We start from the raw sequence: 16532 nt of genomic DNA, 5'->3' as shown, positions 1-16532 counted from the left end.
AATTCTTAAAAAATCCTGCTGAAAGCATATTTCATTTAATTATGGTAAAATAATTAGTAAATCCTACTAATTATTCATTTATATGACAACACACATATATTATTCAGTATATCTAATGATTTATATCCAATTCAATAGTAGATATAAATGACGATTTAAATATCACTGTTTAACTTGAATTCCATTGACTATGAAAAGAAAGAGAGTGTGTATGCCTATGCGCAAGGTAAAAATTGTTGGCAAGCCTATCAAAGGGTTTTAGGTGTATTTAGGGCAGCTGCACTATCACAACACGGTCTGTAAGAATATAAGGGGTGAAACAGCTGCCCCAAATGCATCCTAAATTTGTTTGTGTGTCAAAAAAGACAAATGTATAAAAAAGACAAATATACATACATACACACACATATATGTATAGAGAGAGAGACACACATATGTTGGAATATTTTATAGTGCCTCATGTGCCACATTATTAAATTATGTTGTGTTACTTTCTGGAGTGGGAGTGAGGAGTGCGGATTCCTTTTACTCCAGTGTTTACTTGGAGAGGGATTGGGAATCCCACTCCGTAGGCCCCACCCATTTTTGGCGTGGGGAGTGGGAGTGAGACTCCTATTGGGGCCTCTCCCTTTTCTACATTTTTTTTAATTTAATTCAATTTAATGTTTATAATTAATAAAATAAAATAAAATAAATAATATTATATTATATTTATTTGAATAATATTATTATATTTAACTAAATAATAATTTGCATTGATTCTAAGTTAAAAATTATTTAAAAATAATATTATTATATTAATAGAGAATTAATAAATATAAGATATTATATTTATTTTAAAAATAATAGTACTATATTTATTTAATATTAATAATTAATAATAATAAATAGTTTATTCTAAGAAAATATTAATTTTGTACTAAATAATATTATATTATTATTTTATATAATAATAAATTTAATATAATTATATTTAAATTAATATAATTATATTAAATAAAATAACGTTTCATTTTATATTAAAATTAAAATTAATAAAAAATTGTGATGTTCATAATTAAGAATATTAATAATTATTATAAATTTACAAATATAATAAAATAAATATTTATTCATTAAATTTATTTTTTATTAGCTTTGTAATTAAAAACTATAATTCTTTAAATAAGGATAAAATTGTAATTTAAAACTATTTACTCTCAATTCAAGACAAAATAAACACATAAATTGGATTATGATTTCCATTCCATGCTTCCATTCTAGTGTAAGTAAACAACATACTCCCACTCCCACTCCACACTCATAATCCTACGATTCTCACTCCAATCCAAAAAGTAAACGCTACCTTAGTAATAATACAATAAATTATTGGTTGAAATCCTTTTGACCAATTGAAAAAAAAAATTAACTGTCTACTTTGATGGAAAGTGGAAATTAAGGTTTTATTAAAATTGGTCCTCTCTCCACCCAATATATAAAAGGATATCACGTTAATTTTCTCTTAATCAGAGAGTGAGTCACTCTAAAAGGGTCAAGAGAGATAAATCAATTTTGCTAATCTTTAACTCTTAGTAGTGAGATTTGATCAAGAAAAATTGCTATGGATCAATGTATGTTTTCTCTCAATTATGATGATGTGAAAATCATGATATTCTATGATCTTAAAAATGAAAGTTTATTCAAATTAAGGTTCATTTGCTTTATGGGAAGGGTCCAGCTACTATACCCATGGGGTTTGGTACCCCGTTCTTTTGTCTTTTTCAAATCCACCGTTGGATTTAACGCAAAAGTTGTATAATGGCTTAGATGTGATTATTGAGCCATTAACATTAAAAGCCCCTTTTGTTCATGTAAAATAAGAAAAATCAAAAGTTTTATAATTATGACATACAAGTCCACAATATTTTTTTTTACTCTATTGAACTAGGTTTCAAATTAAATGACTTATTCTTACATTTATTAATATTTATTTAAATTAATAAATTTACTTATTAATTAATAAATTAACTAATTTATTACATAGTTAAACTATGAATATTATTTACTAACCATAATTGATAATAATATAAATATGATATTTTTTAATTTAACACGGCAACCAATTTCCTCCCACCCATATGAGTAGGGTTCAAACCCCATAACTTTTTTCTTTTTCAAACAAGAGATTTTATATCTCAAGTAGATGAAATATACAAAATACGAAAATAAATTTAATTTGATATTCTATGTAGTTAATGTTTTTTTTTTTGTAACATAATATTTAATTAACATACTAATAATAATATTTTAAATTACTAATAATAATAAAGTGTTAGTTTATGAATTTGTAAAATCATTTTTGTTTATTTTAGCAATGAGTTTTGTATTTTTGGTTAAGTTTTTGTCCTAAAATAAAAGAAGTAAATTTAATTGCACACTTACATAAATTGACATTTGTTACTCCACCCCAACAATTTAAATAGTCATTAGCACACATCCATACGATTAAGATCTTTCATTAACTTAACTGAGAGAAGGCTAAAAAAAAAATTCTAAACAATTACTCTATTTGAAAATAATTTAAATATTTCTTTAGTACAAATAAACTAAAAATAAGTATTTTCTATTCTTTTTTCTCTCTTGCTAACATCGCACATGGACAACTATAGAAATAGCAATTCAACACATGTCTATCAATTAATATATAAGTCAATTAGTATAATTCATTAAATAATTAATTGTGTCAAAAATGGGTTATCATATTAGGAGTTTTAAAACCAAAACCAATATAGTTATTAATTGACTTGACAGCTAAAAAGAGAAAACCAATCCATTCAAGTTGGATACCTAAGTATTTGATCCAAATAGATTAGATAATATCCATCCAAAATTTTTCGAATTTGATTTATCCGATATCCATCCAAGAACTCAAATATTATTAATATTTAAGTGTATGAGACTAAAATTGAATATTGTAATTAGTATTTAAGTTTTGTAAATCAAATAAGAATCCAAAATAACATTGCTAAAAATTATTGCACTGTCGATGACAACAATGACGACACCATCACTAAGAAATAGAAGTGAGTGAACAAAAACACAAATAATATAAATTCAAAATTCTCCGATCTATATAATGGTGGCAATGTTGCTGGATAAATGGATGTGTCGTCAATAGATACACCTTCTAATGCAAACAACTATAGCAAGACCTCATGATTAGACGACTTTTCAAGGTTCATCACCTTTAGCAACCAAGTTGGCGGTCTCTAAATTGAAAAAAAGTGGTAGTGTAATGCAACTCATTGTGTTTTTGTGATGTAGTTGTGGTTGCAGTTATTTTAGAAGGAGCGAGCAACTCCACATATCACCATTTTCTGGCATTGAGACTATCATTGTGTAGATCATTTAATTTCACGTCTAATGATAACCTTCATGGCCCCTTTCAGTTAATAATGTCATTGTAGGCGAAGAAGTAGTTGATGCCCAGTGATTGTCTATATTTTTTAATGTAAAATATCTTTTTTAATTAATTAAAAATAAGATTAGGAAAAAAATTAATTACCTTTTAATATTAATCATTTTAGGAAATTAAATAAAAAATAAGAATTTTTTTAATGTAAAACACATTAATTAGTTTTTAGATTATGAAATTCATAGTGATTTATAATAAAAATTAAATATCCATGTTTACCTATAAATATCAATATTCATATTGGATAATTATATACCTACACATGGATGGATGATAATTATATTCAACAAAAATTTGTCATTCTTAATTGACATGACTATGATCAATAAAATAATTGTGTCATGTTGACCATTCAAAAATATTTTTTTAATGTTATATTCATTTTGGATTAATGGGTCAGCGTTGGACAGCAATACCATGGCCATGACCAATTTCTTTTTTATTTTAATTTGTTAGTGAAATGTACTTTTTTTTATTCTAGCAATTTATGTTAAAGGCGAATAAAATTGAATTTGAAAAGGTTTATATCAATCCGATCAGATTTGAGGTTGATCAGGTTGAGAAAAAGGTCATTCTAACTCAACCCGAATTTAAAATCTGACCCAATCTGTTTGGATTGGACCGGATCAAAATATCGGTGTGAAATTAGATCAGATCGGGTCAGGTCAATTCACATTAAATATGAAAAAAAACAAAGGCAAAATTGGAGAAGCAGCAGCAAGCTACTGGTGAGCCAAAAACAACCAAAACAAGACCGTTGAAGTGTCAAAAACACCCAAAAGAAGTCCAAAGCCTGGTGGCAGCAACTAGTTTTCTTGTTTCCCATGTTTCTCACAACCTCGCGGAATAATTAAATTAAGTTCAAATTATATTTATACCAGTACCTATAGAAATCCTTCAACATTTTAGCAGCTTATTTTGTATAAAAAGCCTTCTGTTTCCCATTGACTTCATCCACAATCACTAAATATGGATAATTAACATAATTTTTGAGGAATCATACAATTATTTTTTAAAGTTTTGCTCAATGGACTTCTACCAATAAAAAGTACACACTAGAAAAAATGTGGGTTGGAGCTTGGAGGAACTTGGCGAGGCGGAGAATCCTATAGAAGTGGTTGTGGTGATCGGTGATTTGAGTGGCAACAGCAGTCACGGTGCAACACATCTGGTCGGCAAGTCACGGGCTCGCGATGGCTTCGCACAATTGTCAGTGATTGCCAGTTGCATCTGTATTTGCATCTACCTTCTGTCGTGCCGTCAGCGGCCTTCGATCTGTGTTTCGTGTGTTGCCAGCTGCTGCTGCTGCATGTCTGTGATTGTGTGGTGGGACTGCTGTTGTCGTTGTGTTGTGTGTGAAGAGAAGAATAGAGTGAGATTGAGTTGGATCAATTAGAATTAGGTTTTTTTTCACCCAACTTTTCTTTTGGTCTAATGAAATCTAGATAACGATTCAGTTAGGTTGAGTAAATAATCCGATTCGAATTCTTTTTTTGAATCGAATCGAGTGGGATCGGGTTTGATCGAGTTATTTCCCCCTTATAATATGCATTGGCTTCTCTACATATATTTGATGAAACTGATAAAAAATATAAATTGATTTTTTTTTAAGATGAGGCCGCCTTATAAAAAACAAAAAAAAGCTATTAGCCAGCAATACAAATAAAGAAGCAACGCAAGATAAAGAATAAAATGAGAGAATATATTATAGAGTGATTTTATTCATTCCAATTGTTTGTGTACAAAACAAAAAGATGAGCTCTCCTTTTATAGTTACATAATCACTCCATGAAATTAATGAAAAATTATGAATCATAATTCATTGTGAGATAGTGGGAGTTATAGGGAAGCTAAATGTTGCTAACAGGAGATTGTGGAGAGACTAAAAGATATATGTTATGAACATCTACATTTATTTTAATAAATTCATAACACTCCCCCTTAGATGTTCATTACAAAAAATATGCCTCATTAAAATCTTTACATAATTGTTATTGTGTAATAACAATCAAATTAATTATGAGAAGATGAAAAGCCAAATCTAAAAGAAAATTTCTCTATTTATTAGATAATAGAGAATATACAAAGATGAGAAATGGTGATGCCACATCACCTCCTCAAGTTCCAGCTTTATATATATACTAGAAAATAGAACCGCGTTTCACGCGGCTTTAAAAAAAGAATTTAGTATTATCCTTTTTTCTTACTTTACACTTGATGAAACTGATAAAAAATATGAATTGATTTTTTTTAAGATGACGCAGCCTTATAAAAAAAATTAAAAAAAATATTAGCCAGCAATACAAATAAAGAAGCAACGCAATATAAAGAATAAAATGAAAGAATATATTAGTAGAGTGATTTTATTCATTCAAATTGTGTGTGTACAAAACAAAAAGATGAGCTTTTCTTTTATAGTTACATAATCACTCCATGAAATTAATGAAAAATTATGGGTCATTGTGAGATAGTGGGAGTTATAGGGAAGCTAAAGGTTGCTAATGGGAGATAGTGGGGAGACTAAGAGATATATGTTATGAACATCCACATTTATTTTAATAAATTCATAACACTCTCCCTTGGATGTTCATTACAAAGAATGTGCCTCATTAAAACCTTTACATAATTGTTATTGTGTAATAACAATCAAATTAATTATGAGAAGATGAAAAACCAAATCTAAAAGAAAATTTCTCTATTTATTAGATAATAGAGAATATACAAAGATAAAAAATGGTGATGCCACATCACCTCCTCAAGTCCCAACTTTATATATATATATATATATATATATATAGATTGTAGGTGTAGGACTAATATGTGAAAATTTAAAAGTTTTTAGTTTTTTATTTTTATAATAAATTGTAGAACTTCATTGTAATTGACCTTAAAAAAGACAAAAAAGGGGTACCAAACCCCTGTTGCAAAGTAGTTTTACCCTTATGGGAAACTAGTTTTTTTTTGTTTTTTAATATCTATAATAAGGAAAATTCTATAATGCCGTAATTAAATTTACGACATTGATGCCGTAATGGACGTGAACCGTTAGATTAAATCAACGATTCACAATAATAATAAAATAATAAAAAAATTTAATTAAATTATATATAACCGGTTTATAACCGGTTAAGTACTTTTTTAAAAAAATTCCACCGATATAAATTTAAAGGAAAAAAGGATTTACTTTTTAAAAGAATAAAAAAATACAAAGGGAAAACTTGATCCCTAATTAACGAATTGCAAAAGATATAGTCACACCCACTGCTGCGTTAACTTCTGTTCCGGTGCACCGGCGATCCGTCTGCAGATTGCAATCATTCTTTGAGTTGATTTTGTCTTGTTCGAATTGTTTAGTCTCTGCCGTCGCTGCCTCTGTCTTGGTTTTGTCAGTCGTCACCTGTGCAAGGTAAGTTTAATCCTCTTTCTCGTTCGAATTGCTAAGCAATTTCGTTTTCTTTGCTGAATTTGCTAAGTAATTTAATTCCAGATTTCTCATTCAATTTTATATTAACTGACATAGTATCATCGTCATAATTTGTTCACGGAATTCTTAGATTCAATTCCGCTGGAATTAACAAGTCTCTGCACGCCGGATTTGTTCACGGAATTAAGAAGGTCTGTGCAAAGTGTTTGGGTTTGCTGGAACACATAGACATTGCCCACTTGCCTGGCATTCCGTCACTATACCAGCTGGACCACATAGACAAGTCTTTGAGTGAATAGTAAGTTCATACTCTCCATTTTCTAGTGTATATATATCTCAATTGTGGGAAAGAAATCTGTAATAATTCACTGCCACTAACATATCATAATTTAGTACAAGTTCACGCTCATGATAATTTGTAATAAGATGTCTGTTTTCCAGCAATTGTTAAACTTGCAATCATTGTTCACAATTTCAGCCTGCATCTTTGCCGTATTTGTCCTTTTCAAATGGTTTCTTATCCAACCACTTAGCACCAAAAAAACTTCAAATTAGGTTCATGTTTTTCTTGAGGTAGTCATTCAAGAACATGAGAATAGGATGAGTGACAATTCTCAAGTTGAAGATCGTAAGGACTTTATAGATATCTTGTTTTGGCTTGAGAAAGAAATTAATTAGCTTCTGTTTTTAGGTTAAATTTTCTGTTGTTTCTGGGTAAATTGGCTGCTGTTTTTCAGTTATTTTTTTGCTGTTTTTGGGTTATATTTTTTGCTGTTTCCAGGTAAAATGTTCTGGTGTTTTGGGCTTCATTTGCTGCTGGTTCTAGGTTAAATATTTTGCTGTTTCTGGGTAAATATACTGCTATTTTTTAGTTAAATTTTCTGCTGTTTTTGGATAAATTTTCTGCTGTATTTGGGATGATTTGCTGCTGTTTGTGGTTAAAATTTTCTGGTGTTTTGGGCTTCATTTGCTGCTGTTTTTAGGTTAAATTTTCTGCTGTTTCTGGGTAAATTGGCTGCTGTTTTTCAGTTAAATTGTTGGCTGTTTTTGGATAAATTTACTGCTGTTTTTGGGTTATATTTTCTGCTGTTTCCAGGTAACTTTTTTGGGTGTTCTGGGCTTCATTTGCTGCTGTTTTTTAGTTAAATATTTTGTTGTTTTTGGGTAAATATACTGCTGTTTTTGGATAAATTCACTGCTGTTTTTGGGCTATATTTTCTGCTGTTTGCTTGGCAATCTGTCACTATGTCGGCTGGACCATATAGACATCTTTCTCAAAGTCTTTGAGTGAATTGTAACTTCATACTCTCCATTTTCTAGTGTATATATATCTCAATTTTGGGGAAGAAATTTGTAATAATTCACTGCTACTAATAGATCATAATTTAGTACAAGTTCACGCTTATGATAATTTGTAATAAGATGTCTGTTTTCCAGCAATTGTTAAACTTCCAATCCTTTATCACAATTGCAGCCTGCATCTTTGCCGTATTTGTCCTTTTCAAATGGTTTCTTATCCAACCACTTAGCACCAAAAAATCACTACCACCTTCTCCCCCAACCCTCCCAATCATTGGAAACCTTCACCAACTTGGCTTGTTCCCTCATTGCTCACTTGGTGCTTTGGCACAATGCTATGGCCCCCTGATGTTGCTTCACTTAGGCAAAGTGCCAGTGCTTGTTGTCTCTTCTGCTGATGCTGCCTGTGAGATCGTTAGAAATGTAATCTTTGCAATCAACCAAAATTAACCCCATTTGTAAAACTTTTAAACGGTTGTGTAGATGTCTCTATGACACCTTATGGTGAGTACTTAAGAAAAGTTCAAATCTTATTTGTTGTACAACTTTTAAGTAACAAAAGGATTCATTATTCTTTTCGTGATGTTAGAGTAGAAAAATTTAGTGATCAAGGAGTTGATAATTTTCTTGAGGTAGTCATTCAAGAACATGAGAATAGGATGAGTAACAATTCTCAAGTTGAAGATCACAAGGACTTTATAGATTTCTTGCTTTGGCTTCAGAAAAAAAATATTTTAAACTTTCCTATTGATAAAGCTTCATTTGCTGCTATTTTTAGATTTAATTTTCTGCTGTTTCTGGGTAAGGTGGCTGCTGTTTTTCAGTTTATTTTTTTGCTGTTTTTTGATAAATTTACTGCTGTTTTTGGGTTATATTTTCTGCTGTTTTAAGGTAAATTTTTTTGGTGTTTTGGGCTTCATTTGCTGCTATTTTTAGATTTAATTTTCTACTGTTTCTGGGTAAGGTGGCTGCTGTTTTTTAGTTTATTTTTTTGCTGTTTTTTGATAAATTTACTGCTGTTTTTGGGTTATATTTTCTACTGTTTTAAGGTAAATGTTTTTGGTGTTTTGGGCTTCATTTGCTGCTGGTTTTGGGTTAAATATTTTGCTGTTTTTGGGTAAATAAACTGCTGTTTTTCAGTTAAATTTTCTGCTGTTTTTGAATAAATTTTCTGCTGCATTTGGGATGATTTGCTGCCGTTTTTGGTTAAATTTTTCTGGTATTTTGGGCTTCATTTGCAGCTGTTTTTAGGTTAAATTTTCTGCTGTTTTTGGGTAAATTGGCTGCTTTTGTTTGAGTTAAATTGTTTGCTGTTTTTGGATAAATTTACTGCTGTTTTTGGGTTATATTTTTTGCTGTTTCCAGGTAAGTTTTTTTGGTGTTCTGGGCTTCATTTGCTGCTGTTTTTTGGTTAAATATTTTGCTGTTTCTGTGTAAATATACTACTGTTTTTGGGTTAAATTTTCTGCTGTGTTCAGGTAAATTTTTCTGGTGTTTGGGCTTCATTTGCTACTCTTTTTAGGTTAAATTTTCTGTTGCTTCTAGGTAAATTTGCTGCTGTTTTACAGTTAAATTTTTCACTATTTCTGGATAAATTTATTGTTATTTTTGTGTTAAATTTTTTGCTATTTCTGGGTAAATTTGTTGCTGTTTGGATAAATTTACGACTGTTTTTTGGCTAAATTTTTTGCTGTTTACATGTAAATTTTTTTGGTGTTTTGGGCTTCATTTGCTGCTGTATTTGGGTTAAATTTTCTATTGTTTTTGGGTAAAATTTACTGCTGTTTTTTAGTTACATTTTTTGCTGTTTCTGGATAAATTTATTACTGCTTTTGGGTTAAAGTTTCTATTGTTTTACAGGATCCAAAACTTGTGATATTTGACATTTCTTTTTGTGCTAAATCTTCATGTACAGGTTCTTGTAAACTCGAAAATGGCTGAAAATGTAGATGAGGGTAATGAGAATGATTTCAAGGAGAATGATAATGTGAGCCAGGAAAATGAAAATTTAAGAAGAAATCGGCCTTTCATTGAGTATTTGTAAGTCTTCTTACATTAAATATTATGTGTTTGACTGTTGGTAAATTCATGAATATTTAGTAAAGCCGAGCATAATAATGTTAACATGCACTGATTATATATATTTTTTTCAAAATATTTAATTGACTGCAGCAAGCAAGAAGCAAAAATATTTCGGGAACAAGGAAAAAAAGTGGTGAGTGTAGGTGCGATAATTAATTTCCATTAAATTTGGGATGTGTTACAAGCAATAACTTATTGTCATATTTTTTTTTTAATTTTTTAGGACAGAATTAAATTAGGGAAATGTTTCAAAAATTTGAGTGAAGAAGAAAAGGCTAAATTTAGAATGGTTGATAGTGATATAGCACAGAATAAAGACAAAGAAGATGATTTTGTGAAGGGAACTCAAAAAGCCATGGAAACTAGATGCGCTCCAGATCGTTTTACAAAACTGGTTGCAAAATTGTCAGAAAATCAAAAAAAAGTTGTTGTGGAGTTAGGATTTGAAAGTCTTCTGCACATAAAATGTGGTCGACTGAAACGAGATTTATGTTCATGGTTGGTTCAAAATTTTGATCCATTTACTTCATGTATTTTTTTGCATGGTAAGAGTATCAATCTGTCGCCTCGAGATTTTGAGTACATTATGGGAATAAAAGATGGTGGAGTCGACATTGATGTGGATCTTGCTATTGATGACATAGATAAATTGAGGAATGAATATTGTGATGACAGTGGATACATTAAGCTGAAAACTTTAGAGTCAAAATTGGTGAATCAAAGGGAGGTGAATGATGACTTTAAAAGAAGCTTTGTTTTGTTTGCTATAGCTACAATTATTTTTCCTAAATCGGGGTTGAATTTAGCCCCGTATTACTTGGTTTTTTTGAAAGACACCAGTGCCATAAATAAAAAAAATTGGGCAACGTGGGCTTTTAAAGGGCTAGTTGAGGGCATACAAAAGTTCAAGGCAGGACAACATAAAGTTGTTAATGGTTGTGTACTATTTTTGGAGGTAATTTTTTTTAAAAATGATTTCATCAGTTTTATTGTGTTATTTTGTTTTTGCTTTGTTTTGATCATTTTGTTAATATTGCAGCTTTTTTACATGGATTCTATATCATTTGCACGAAAATTTATTGATAAATCTTTGAGTCCAATAACAACATGGACAAATCGAGATGTAACTAACTTATTGAGTTTTGTTAAGAAAAATGGCGGTTATGGGAGCTCAAAGGTAGGACATCTACTTTTTATTAATTAAATATTAACGTATCATATTGAAATGACATGTATTTAATAGTATGTGGTATTTATTAGGTTAATTTGTGAGAAATCCATCCTCAACAAAACACGGCCCATGAAACATTTGATGGAACAAGTCGGAAGAATGAAGAATGCATACATAATTGTCAACATCAGAAGGAATTATCACTTGTTCGAAAAGATATTGGTCGTATGGCATTGGAGCTTGATGGTTTAAAGCATTCAATGGGTAGCTGGATGCAGCAAATGCAACAAGTAATGGAAACCCTTAAAGAGAACTTAACACAAAAGCAAGTTGAGTAGCAAAAGGAGAATAATAGCGCTGCTGTTGGAATTACTTCTCCTTCCCGAAAGCAACAAAAGAACGATGAATCAAGCCATGAAATTTTAACTTTTGCGGAACTAATGAAGAGAGCCAAAGAAAGGCCAGATGGAGATGATATTCTTGAGAAGAAATTAGTGGATGAGGAGAATGTTGAAGAGAAACATGATGAGAGAATTTTGACGGGTGAGTCAGACCTAAATGAGGGAAAGCGTAAGCAAATTTTCTACAATGCAGCTATACAGGTATTTAGCAATAAACTGTGATCTTCTTTGTTGCACAAGTAAAACATAATAGTGCATAGATGAGTATTAAGTTATAAATCATAATTTTTGTAGGATAATGGCCCGAATGATGATTGTTCTATTGAAGAGGAATCATCAAACCAACTTAGTGTATTTGAGGTTAAAGATATGCGCTCCCGAAAGCGAAAGCCTGGTCCATACCAAAAATCCCCTTATAATCAGTTTCCCAAAAGACGAAGCAAACAAAAATTTTTTCATGATTCAATTACTCTACTAAATTCATTTTCAGAGGAAGATATGAAGTTGCTGCAATATATATTTCAAGGAGAATTGCCTATGGAGTAATTAGATTTTCTCATGACCCACTTTCCATATGTTATTATTTTTGCATTAACACTGCTATAGTTTTAATTATATTTTTGGATTCTTAATATAGTGAGCATATTGTTGATGGAATTAGTTTTTTCGTCTCTCGCCAAGAGATGTTTTCTTTGGCTCCTAATACTTGGATCATTGACACAGTAAGCATACCTTCTTTATATTTAGTTTAATCATTCAATTTATTTATTTTCTTTCTAAGTATTTAAGTCTTCTTGTTTAATGGCTCTATTCGTAGGTCATAGATTGTTTCATGGTTCACGTGCCAGCGGATTCGGGTTCGGATTTGGTGAATCTTGGCTTAAAATTTAGGAGATTTGAGACAGGGCGGTGCTTTTTCTTTTGATTTTTTTTTCTTCTACAGTGACGTTGAGACTCAATGGGAAATGTATTTTTTTTCCGCCTTTTATTTTCAAAAAAGGGGAAAAATAGATAGTATAAAAAAAAGTTTTTTTTTAACTTTTTTGCTGTTGGTGGTGCCATAATTGTTATAATATTGATTTTTTTAATAAATAATAACTATAAAAATATTTTAATTAATTATTATAAATATAATAATATTTTTACGAAATAATAATATAATATAATATTAATAATAATAACTTATTATTATAATTATTATTATAAAGTTTGATTACAATAATATTTTCATAAATAATAATCATAAAACAAAATCATGAAATTAATAAATAATATCAATAATGAATTAGTAATCATAATTATAATACTATTTTAATAAATATTATGATGATGATGATGATGATGATTATTATTATTATTATTATTATTATTACCACCAATTGACAATAATCAACAAAGGGCATTTAAGAAATTATGATAATTCATTCCGATTTCAAGACAAATTAAACACATCGATGGAAATGAATCTCATTCCGACCTCAATTTCTATAGCTCAAATAAATAACTTATTCTTATTCACATTCTTGATTCTGATTGTAGCCCGTTATGATTACTGATTAGTAAATGCACCATGAGCAGATTATTGTGGTTTAATTGGGTCTGTTTTTTTCAAACCTAATTAATAATTAGTTTGGGTTGGATAAATTATAATTAACCAGTCTAACCCAACCAAATCTATAATAATAATAATAATAATAATAATTTCTAAACCACACGTATGACTCGTAGATTCAAGGTAAAACGGGTAAATTAGCGTTAGAGTGGTAAATTGGTCTACAAAATTAAAAAAAATTAAAAAAAAGAAAAAAACTAAAAAATTAATGAAAAAAAGGTAAATTAATGTTGGAGTTGTAATTTGCACGAAAAACTTGTAAACAAAACAAAAACTTAGAAAAATGACATAGAACTAGTAAATTCACATTAAGTGTGAAATAAAACAAAAAATATGTAAACCACACATAAAACTAGTAAATTAATGAAAAAAATGGTAAATTAATGTTGGAATTGTAATTTGCACGAAGAACTTGTAAACAAAACAAAAACTTAGAAACATGACATAGAACTAGTAAATTCACATTAAGTGTGAAATAAAATAAAAAATATGTAAACCACACATAAAACTAGTAAATTAATGAAAAAAATGGTAAATTAATGTTGGAGTTGTAATTTGTACGAAGAACGTGTAAACAAAACAAAAACTTAGACAAATGACATAGAACTAGTAAATTCACATAAAATGTGAAATGAAACATAAAATATGTAAACCACACATAAAACTCGTAAATTAATGAAAAAAATGGTAAATTAATGTTGGAGTTGTAATTTGTACGAAGAACTTATAAACAAAACAAAAACTTAGAAAAATGACATAGAACTAGTAAATTCACATAAAGTGTGAAATAAAACATAAAATATGTAAACCACACATAAAACTCGTAAATTAATGAAAAAAATGGTAAATTAATGTTGGAATTGTAATTTGCACGAAAAACTTGTAAACAAAACAAAAACTTATAAAAATGACATAGAACTAGTAAATTGACATAAAGTGTGAAATAAAACATACAATATGTAAACCACACATAAAACTAGTAAATTAATGAAAAAAATGGTAAATTAATGTTGGAGTTGTAATTTGCACGAAAAACTTGTAAACAAAACAAAAACTTAGAAAAATGACATAGAACTAGTAAATTCACATAAAGTGTGAAATAAAACATAAAATATGTAAACCACACATAAAACTCGTAAATTAATGAAAAAAATGGTAAATTAATGTTGGAATTGTAATTTGCACGAAGAACTTGTAAACAAAACAAAAACTTATAAAAATGACATAGAACTAGTAAATTCACATAAAGTGTGAAATAAAACATAAAATATGTAAACCACACATAAAACTAGTAAATTAATGAAAAAAATGGTAAATTAATGTTGGAGTTGTAATTTGTACGAAGAACTTGTAAACAAAACAAAAACTTAGAAAAATGACATAGAACTAGTAAATTCACATAAAGTGTGAAATAAAACATAAAATATGTAAACCACACATAAAACTCGTAAATTAATGAAAAAAATGGTAAATTAATGTTGGAATTGTAATTTGCACGAAGAACTTGTAACCAAAACAAAAACTTATAAAAATGACATAGAACTAGTAAATTGACATTAATTGTGAAATAAAACAAAAAATGGGTAAACCACACATAAAACTAGTAAATTGATGGAAAAAATGGTAAATTAATGTTGGAATTGTAATTTGCACGAAGAACTTGTAAACAAAACAAAAACTTAGAAAAATGACATAGAACTAGTAAATTCACATTAAGTGTGAAATAAAACAAAAAATATGTAAACCACACATAAAACTAGTAAATTAATGAAAAAAATGGTAAATTAATGTTGGAGTTGTAATTTGTACGAAGAACGTGTAAACAAAATAAAAACTTAGAAAAATGACATAGAACTAGTAAATTCACATAAAATGTGAAATAAAACATAAAATATGTAAACCACACATAAAACTCGTAAATTAATGAAAAAAATGGTAAATTAATGTTGGAATTGTAATTTGCACGAAGAACTTGTAAACAAAACAAAAACTTATAAAAATGACATAGAACTAGTAAATTGACATTAATTGTGAAATAAAACAAAAAATGTGTAAACCACACATAAAACTAGTAAATTGATGGAAAAATGAGTAAATTAATATTGGAGTTGTAATTTGTACGAATAACTTGTAAACAAAACAAAAACTTAGAAAAATGACATAGAACTAGTAAATTCACATAAAGTGTGAAATAAAACATAAAATATGTAAACCACACATAAAACTAGTAAATTAATGAAAAAAATGGTAAATTAATGTTGGAGTTGTAATTTGTACGAAGAACGTGTAAACAAAATAAAAACTTAGAAAAATGACATAGAACTAGTAAATTCACATAAAGTGTGAAATAAAACATAAAATATGTAAACCACACATAAAACTCGTAAATTAATGAAAAAAATGGTAAATTAATGTTGGAATTGTAATTTGCACGAAGAACTTGTAAACAAAACAAAAACTTATAAAAATGACATAGAACTAGTAAATTCACATAAAGTGTGAAATAAAACATACAATATGTAAACCACACATAAAACTAGTAAATTAATGAAAAAAATGGTAAATTAATGTTGGAGTTGTAATTTGTACGAAGAACTTGTAAACAAAACAAAAACTTAGAAAAATGACATAGAACTAGTAAATTCACATAAAGTGTGAAATAAAACATAAAATATGTAAACCACACATAAAACTCGTAAATTAATGAAAAAAATGGTAAATTAATGTTGGAATTGTAATTTGCACGAAGAACTTGTAAACAAAACAAAAACTTATAAAAATGACATAGAACTAGTAAATTCACATAAAGTGTGAAATAAAACATACAATATGTAAACCACACATAAAACTAGTAAATTAATGAAAAAAATGGTAAATTAATGTTGGAGTTGTAATTTGTACGAAGAACTTGTAAACAAAACAAAAACTTAGAAAAATGACATAGAACTAGTAAATTCACATAAAGTGTGAAATAAAACATAAAATATGTAAACCACACATAAAACTCGTAAATTAATGAAAAAAATGGTAAATTAATGTTGGAATTGTAATTTGCACGAAGAACTTGTAAACAAAACAAAAACTTATAA

At 28.7% G+C, this 16532-nt stretch overlaps 1 protein-coding gene across 8 annotated transcripts; it reads left to right on the top strand.

Moving 5' to 3' along the window:
* Positions 1-6491: 6491 nt before the first annotated feature.
* On the top strand, positions 6492-12869 carry LOC102628051 (uncharacterized). 8 transcript variants are annotated; one of them, XM_052440190.1, is made up of 10 exons: positions 6496-6860; positions 7009-7176; positions 10093-10217; positions 10350-10392; positions 10483-10757; positions 11299-11436; positions 11520-12032; positions 12126-12373; positions 12469-12553; positions 12649-12869. In XM_052440190.1, the coding sequence occupies exons 7-10, from the start codon at positions 11871-11873 to the stop codon at positions 12754-12756; spliced, it is 603 nt and encodes a 200-aa protein (XP_052296150.1). In that variant the 5' UTR covers positions 6496-6860; positions 7009-7176; positions 10093-10217; positions 10350-10392; positions 10483-10757; positions 11299-11436; positions 11520-11870; the 3' UTR covers positions 12757-12869. The 8 variants fall into 8 exon arrangements, with proteins under 8 accessions (XP_052296147.1, XP_052296146.1, XP_052296148.1 ...); XM_052440187.1 differs by adding an exon at positions 7660-7727 and having other exon boundaries at positions 6492-6860; positions 10483-11436; positions 12126-12553; XM_052440186.1 differs by having other exon boundaries at positions 6495-6860; positions 10483-11436.
* The last annotated feature ends 3663 nt before the right edge of the window (positions 12870-16532 follow it).

This window comes from Citrus sinensis, chromosome 4 (assembly GCF_022201045.2).
Source record: "Citrus sinensis cultivar Valencia sweet orange chromosome 4, DVS_A1.0, whole genome shotgun sequence".
In the NCBI taxonomy this organism is placed as follows: Eukaryota; Viridiplantae; Streptophyta; class Magnoliopsida; order Sapindales; family Rutaceae; genus Citrus; species Citrus sinensis.
This window is presented reverse-complemented; position numbering and strand designations above follow the sequence as displayed.

Excerpts from the sequence above, each read along its gene's own strand:
- LOC102628051 (XM_052440187.1), top strand. The coding sequence starts at position 10,111 with ATGGCTGAAAATGTAGATGAGGGTAATGAGAATGATTTCAAGGAGAAT. Across the intron at positions 10,218-10,349 it reads CGGCCTTTCATTGAGTATTT|CAAGCAAGAAGCAAAAATAT; the intron begins GTAAGTCTTCTT and ends AATTGACTGCAG. Across the intron at positions 10,393-10,482 it reads GGGAACAAGGAAAAAAAGTG|GACAGAATTAAATTAGGGAA; the intron begins GTGAGTGTAGGT and ends TTAATTTTTTAG.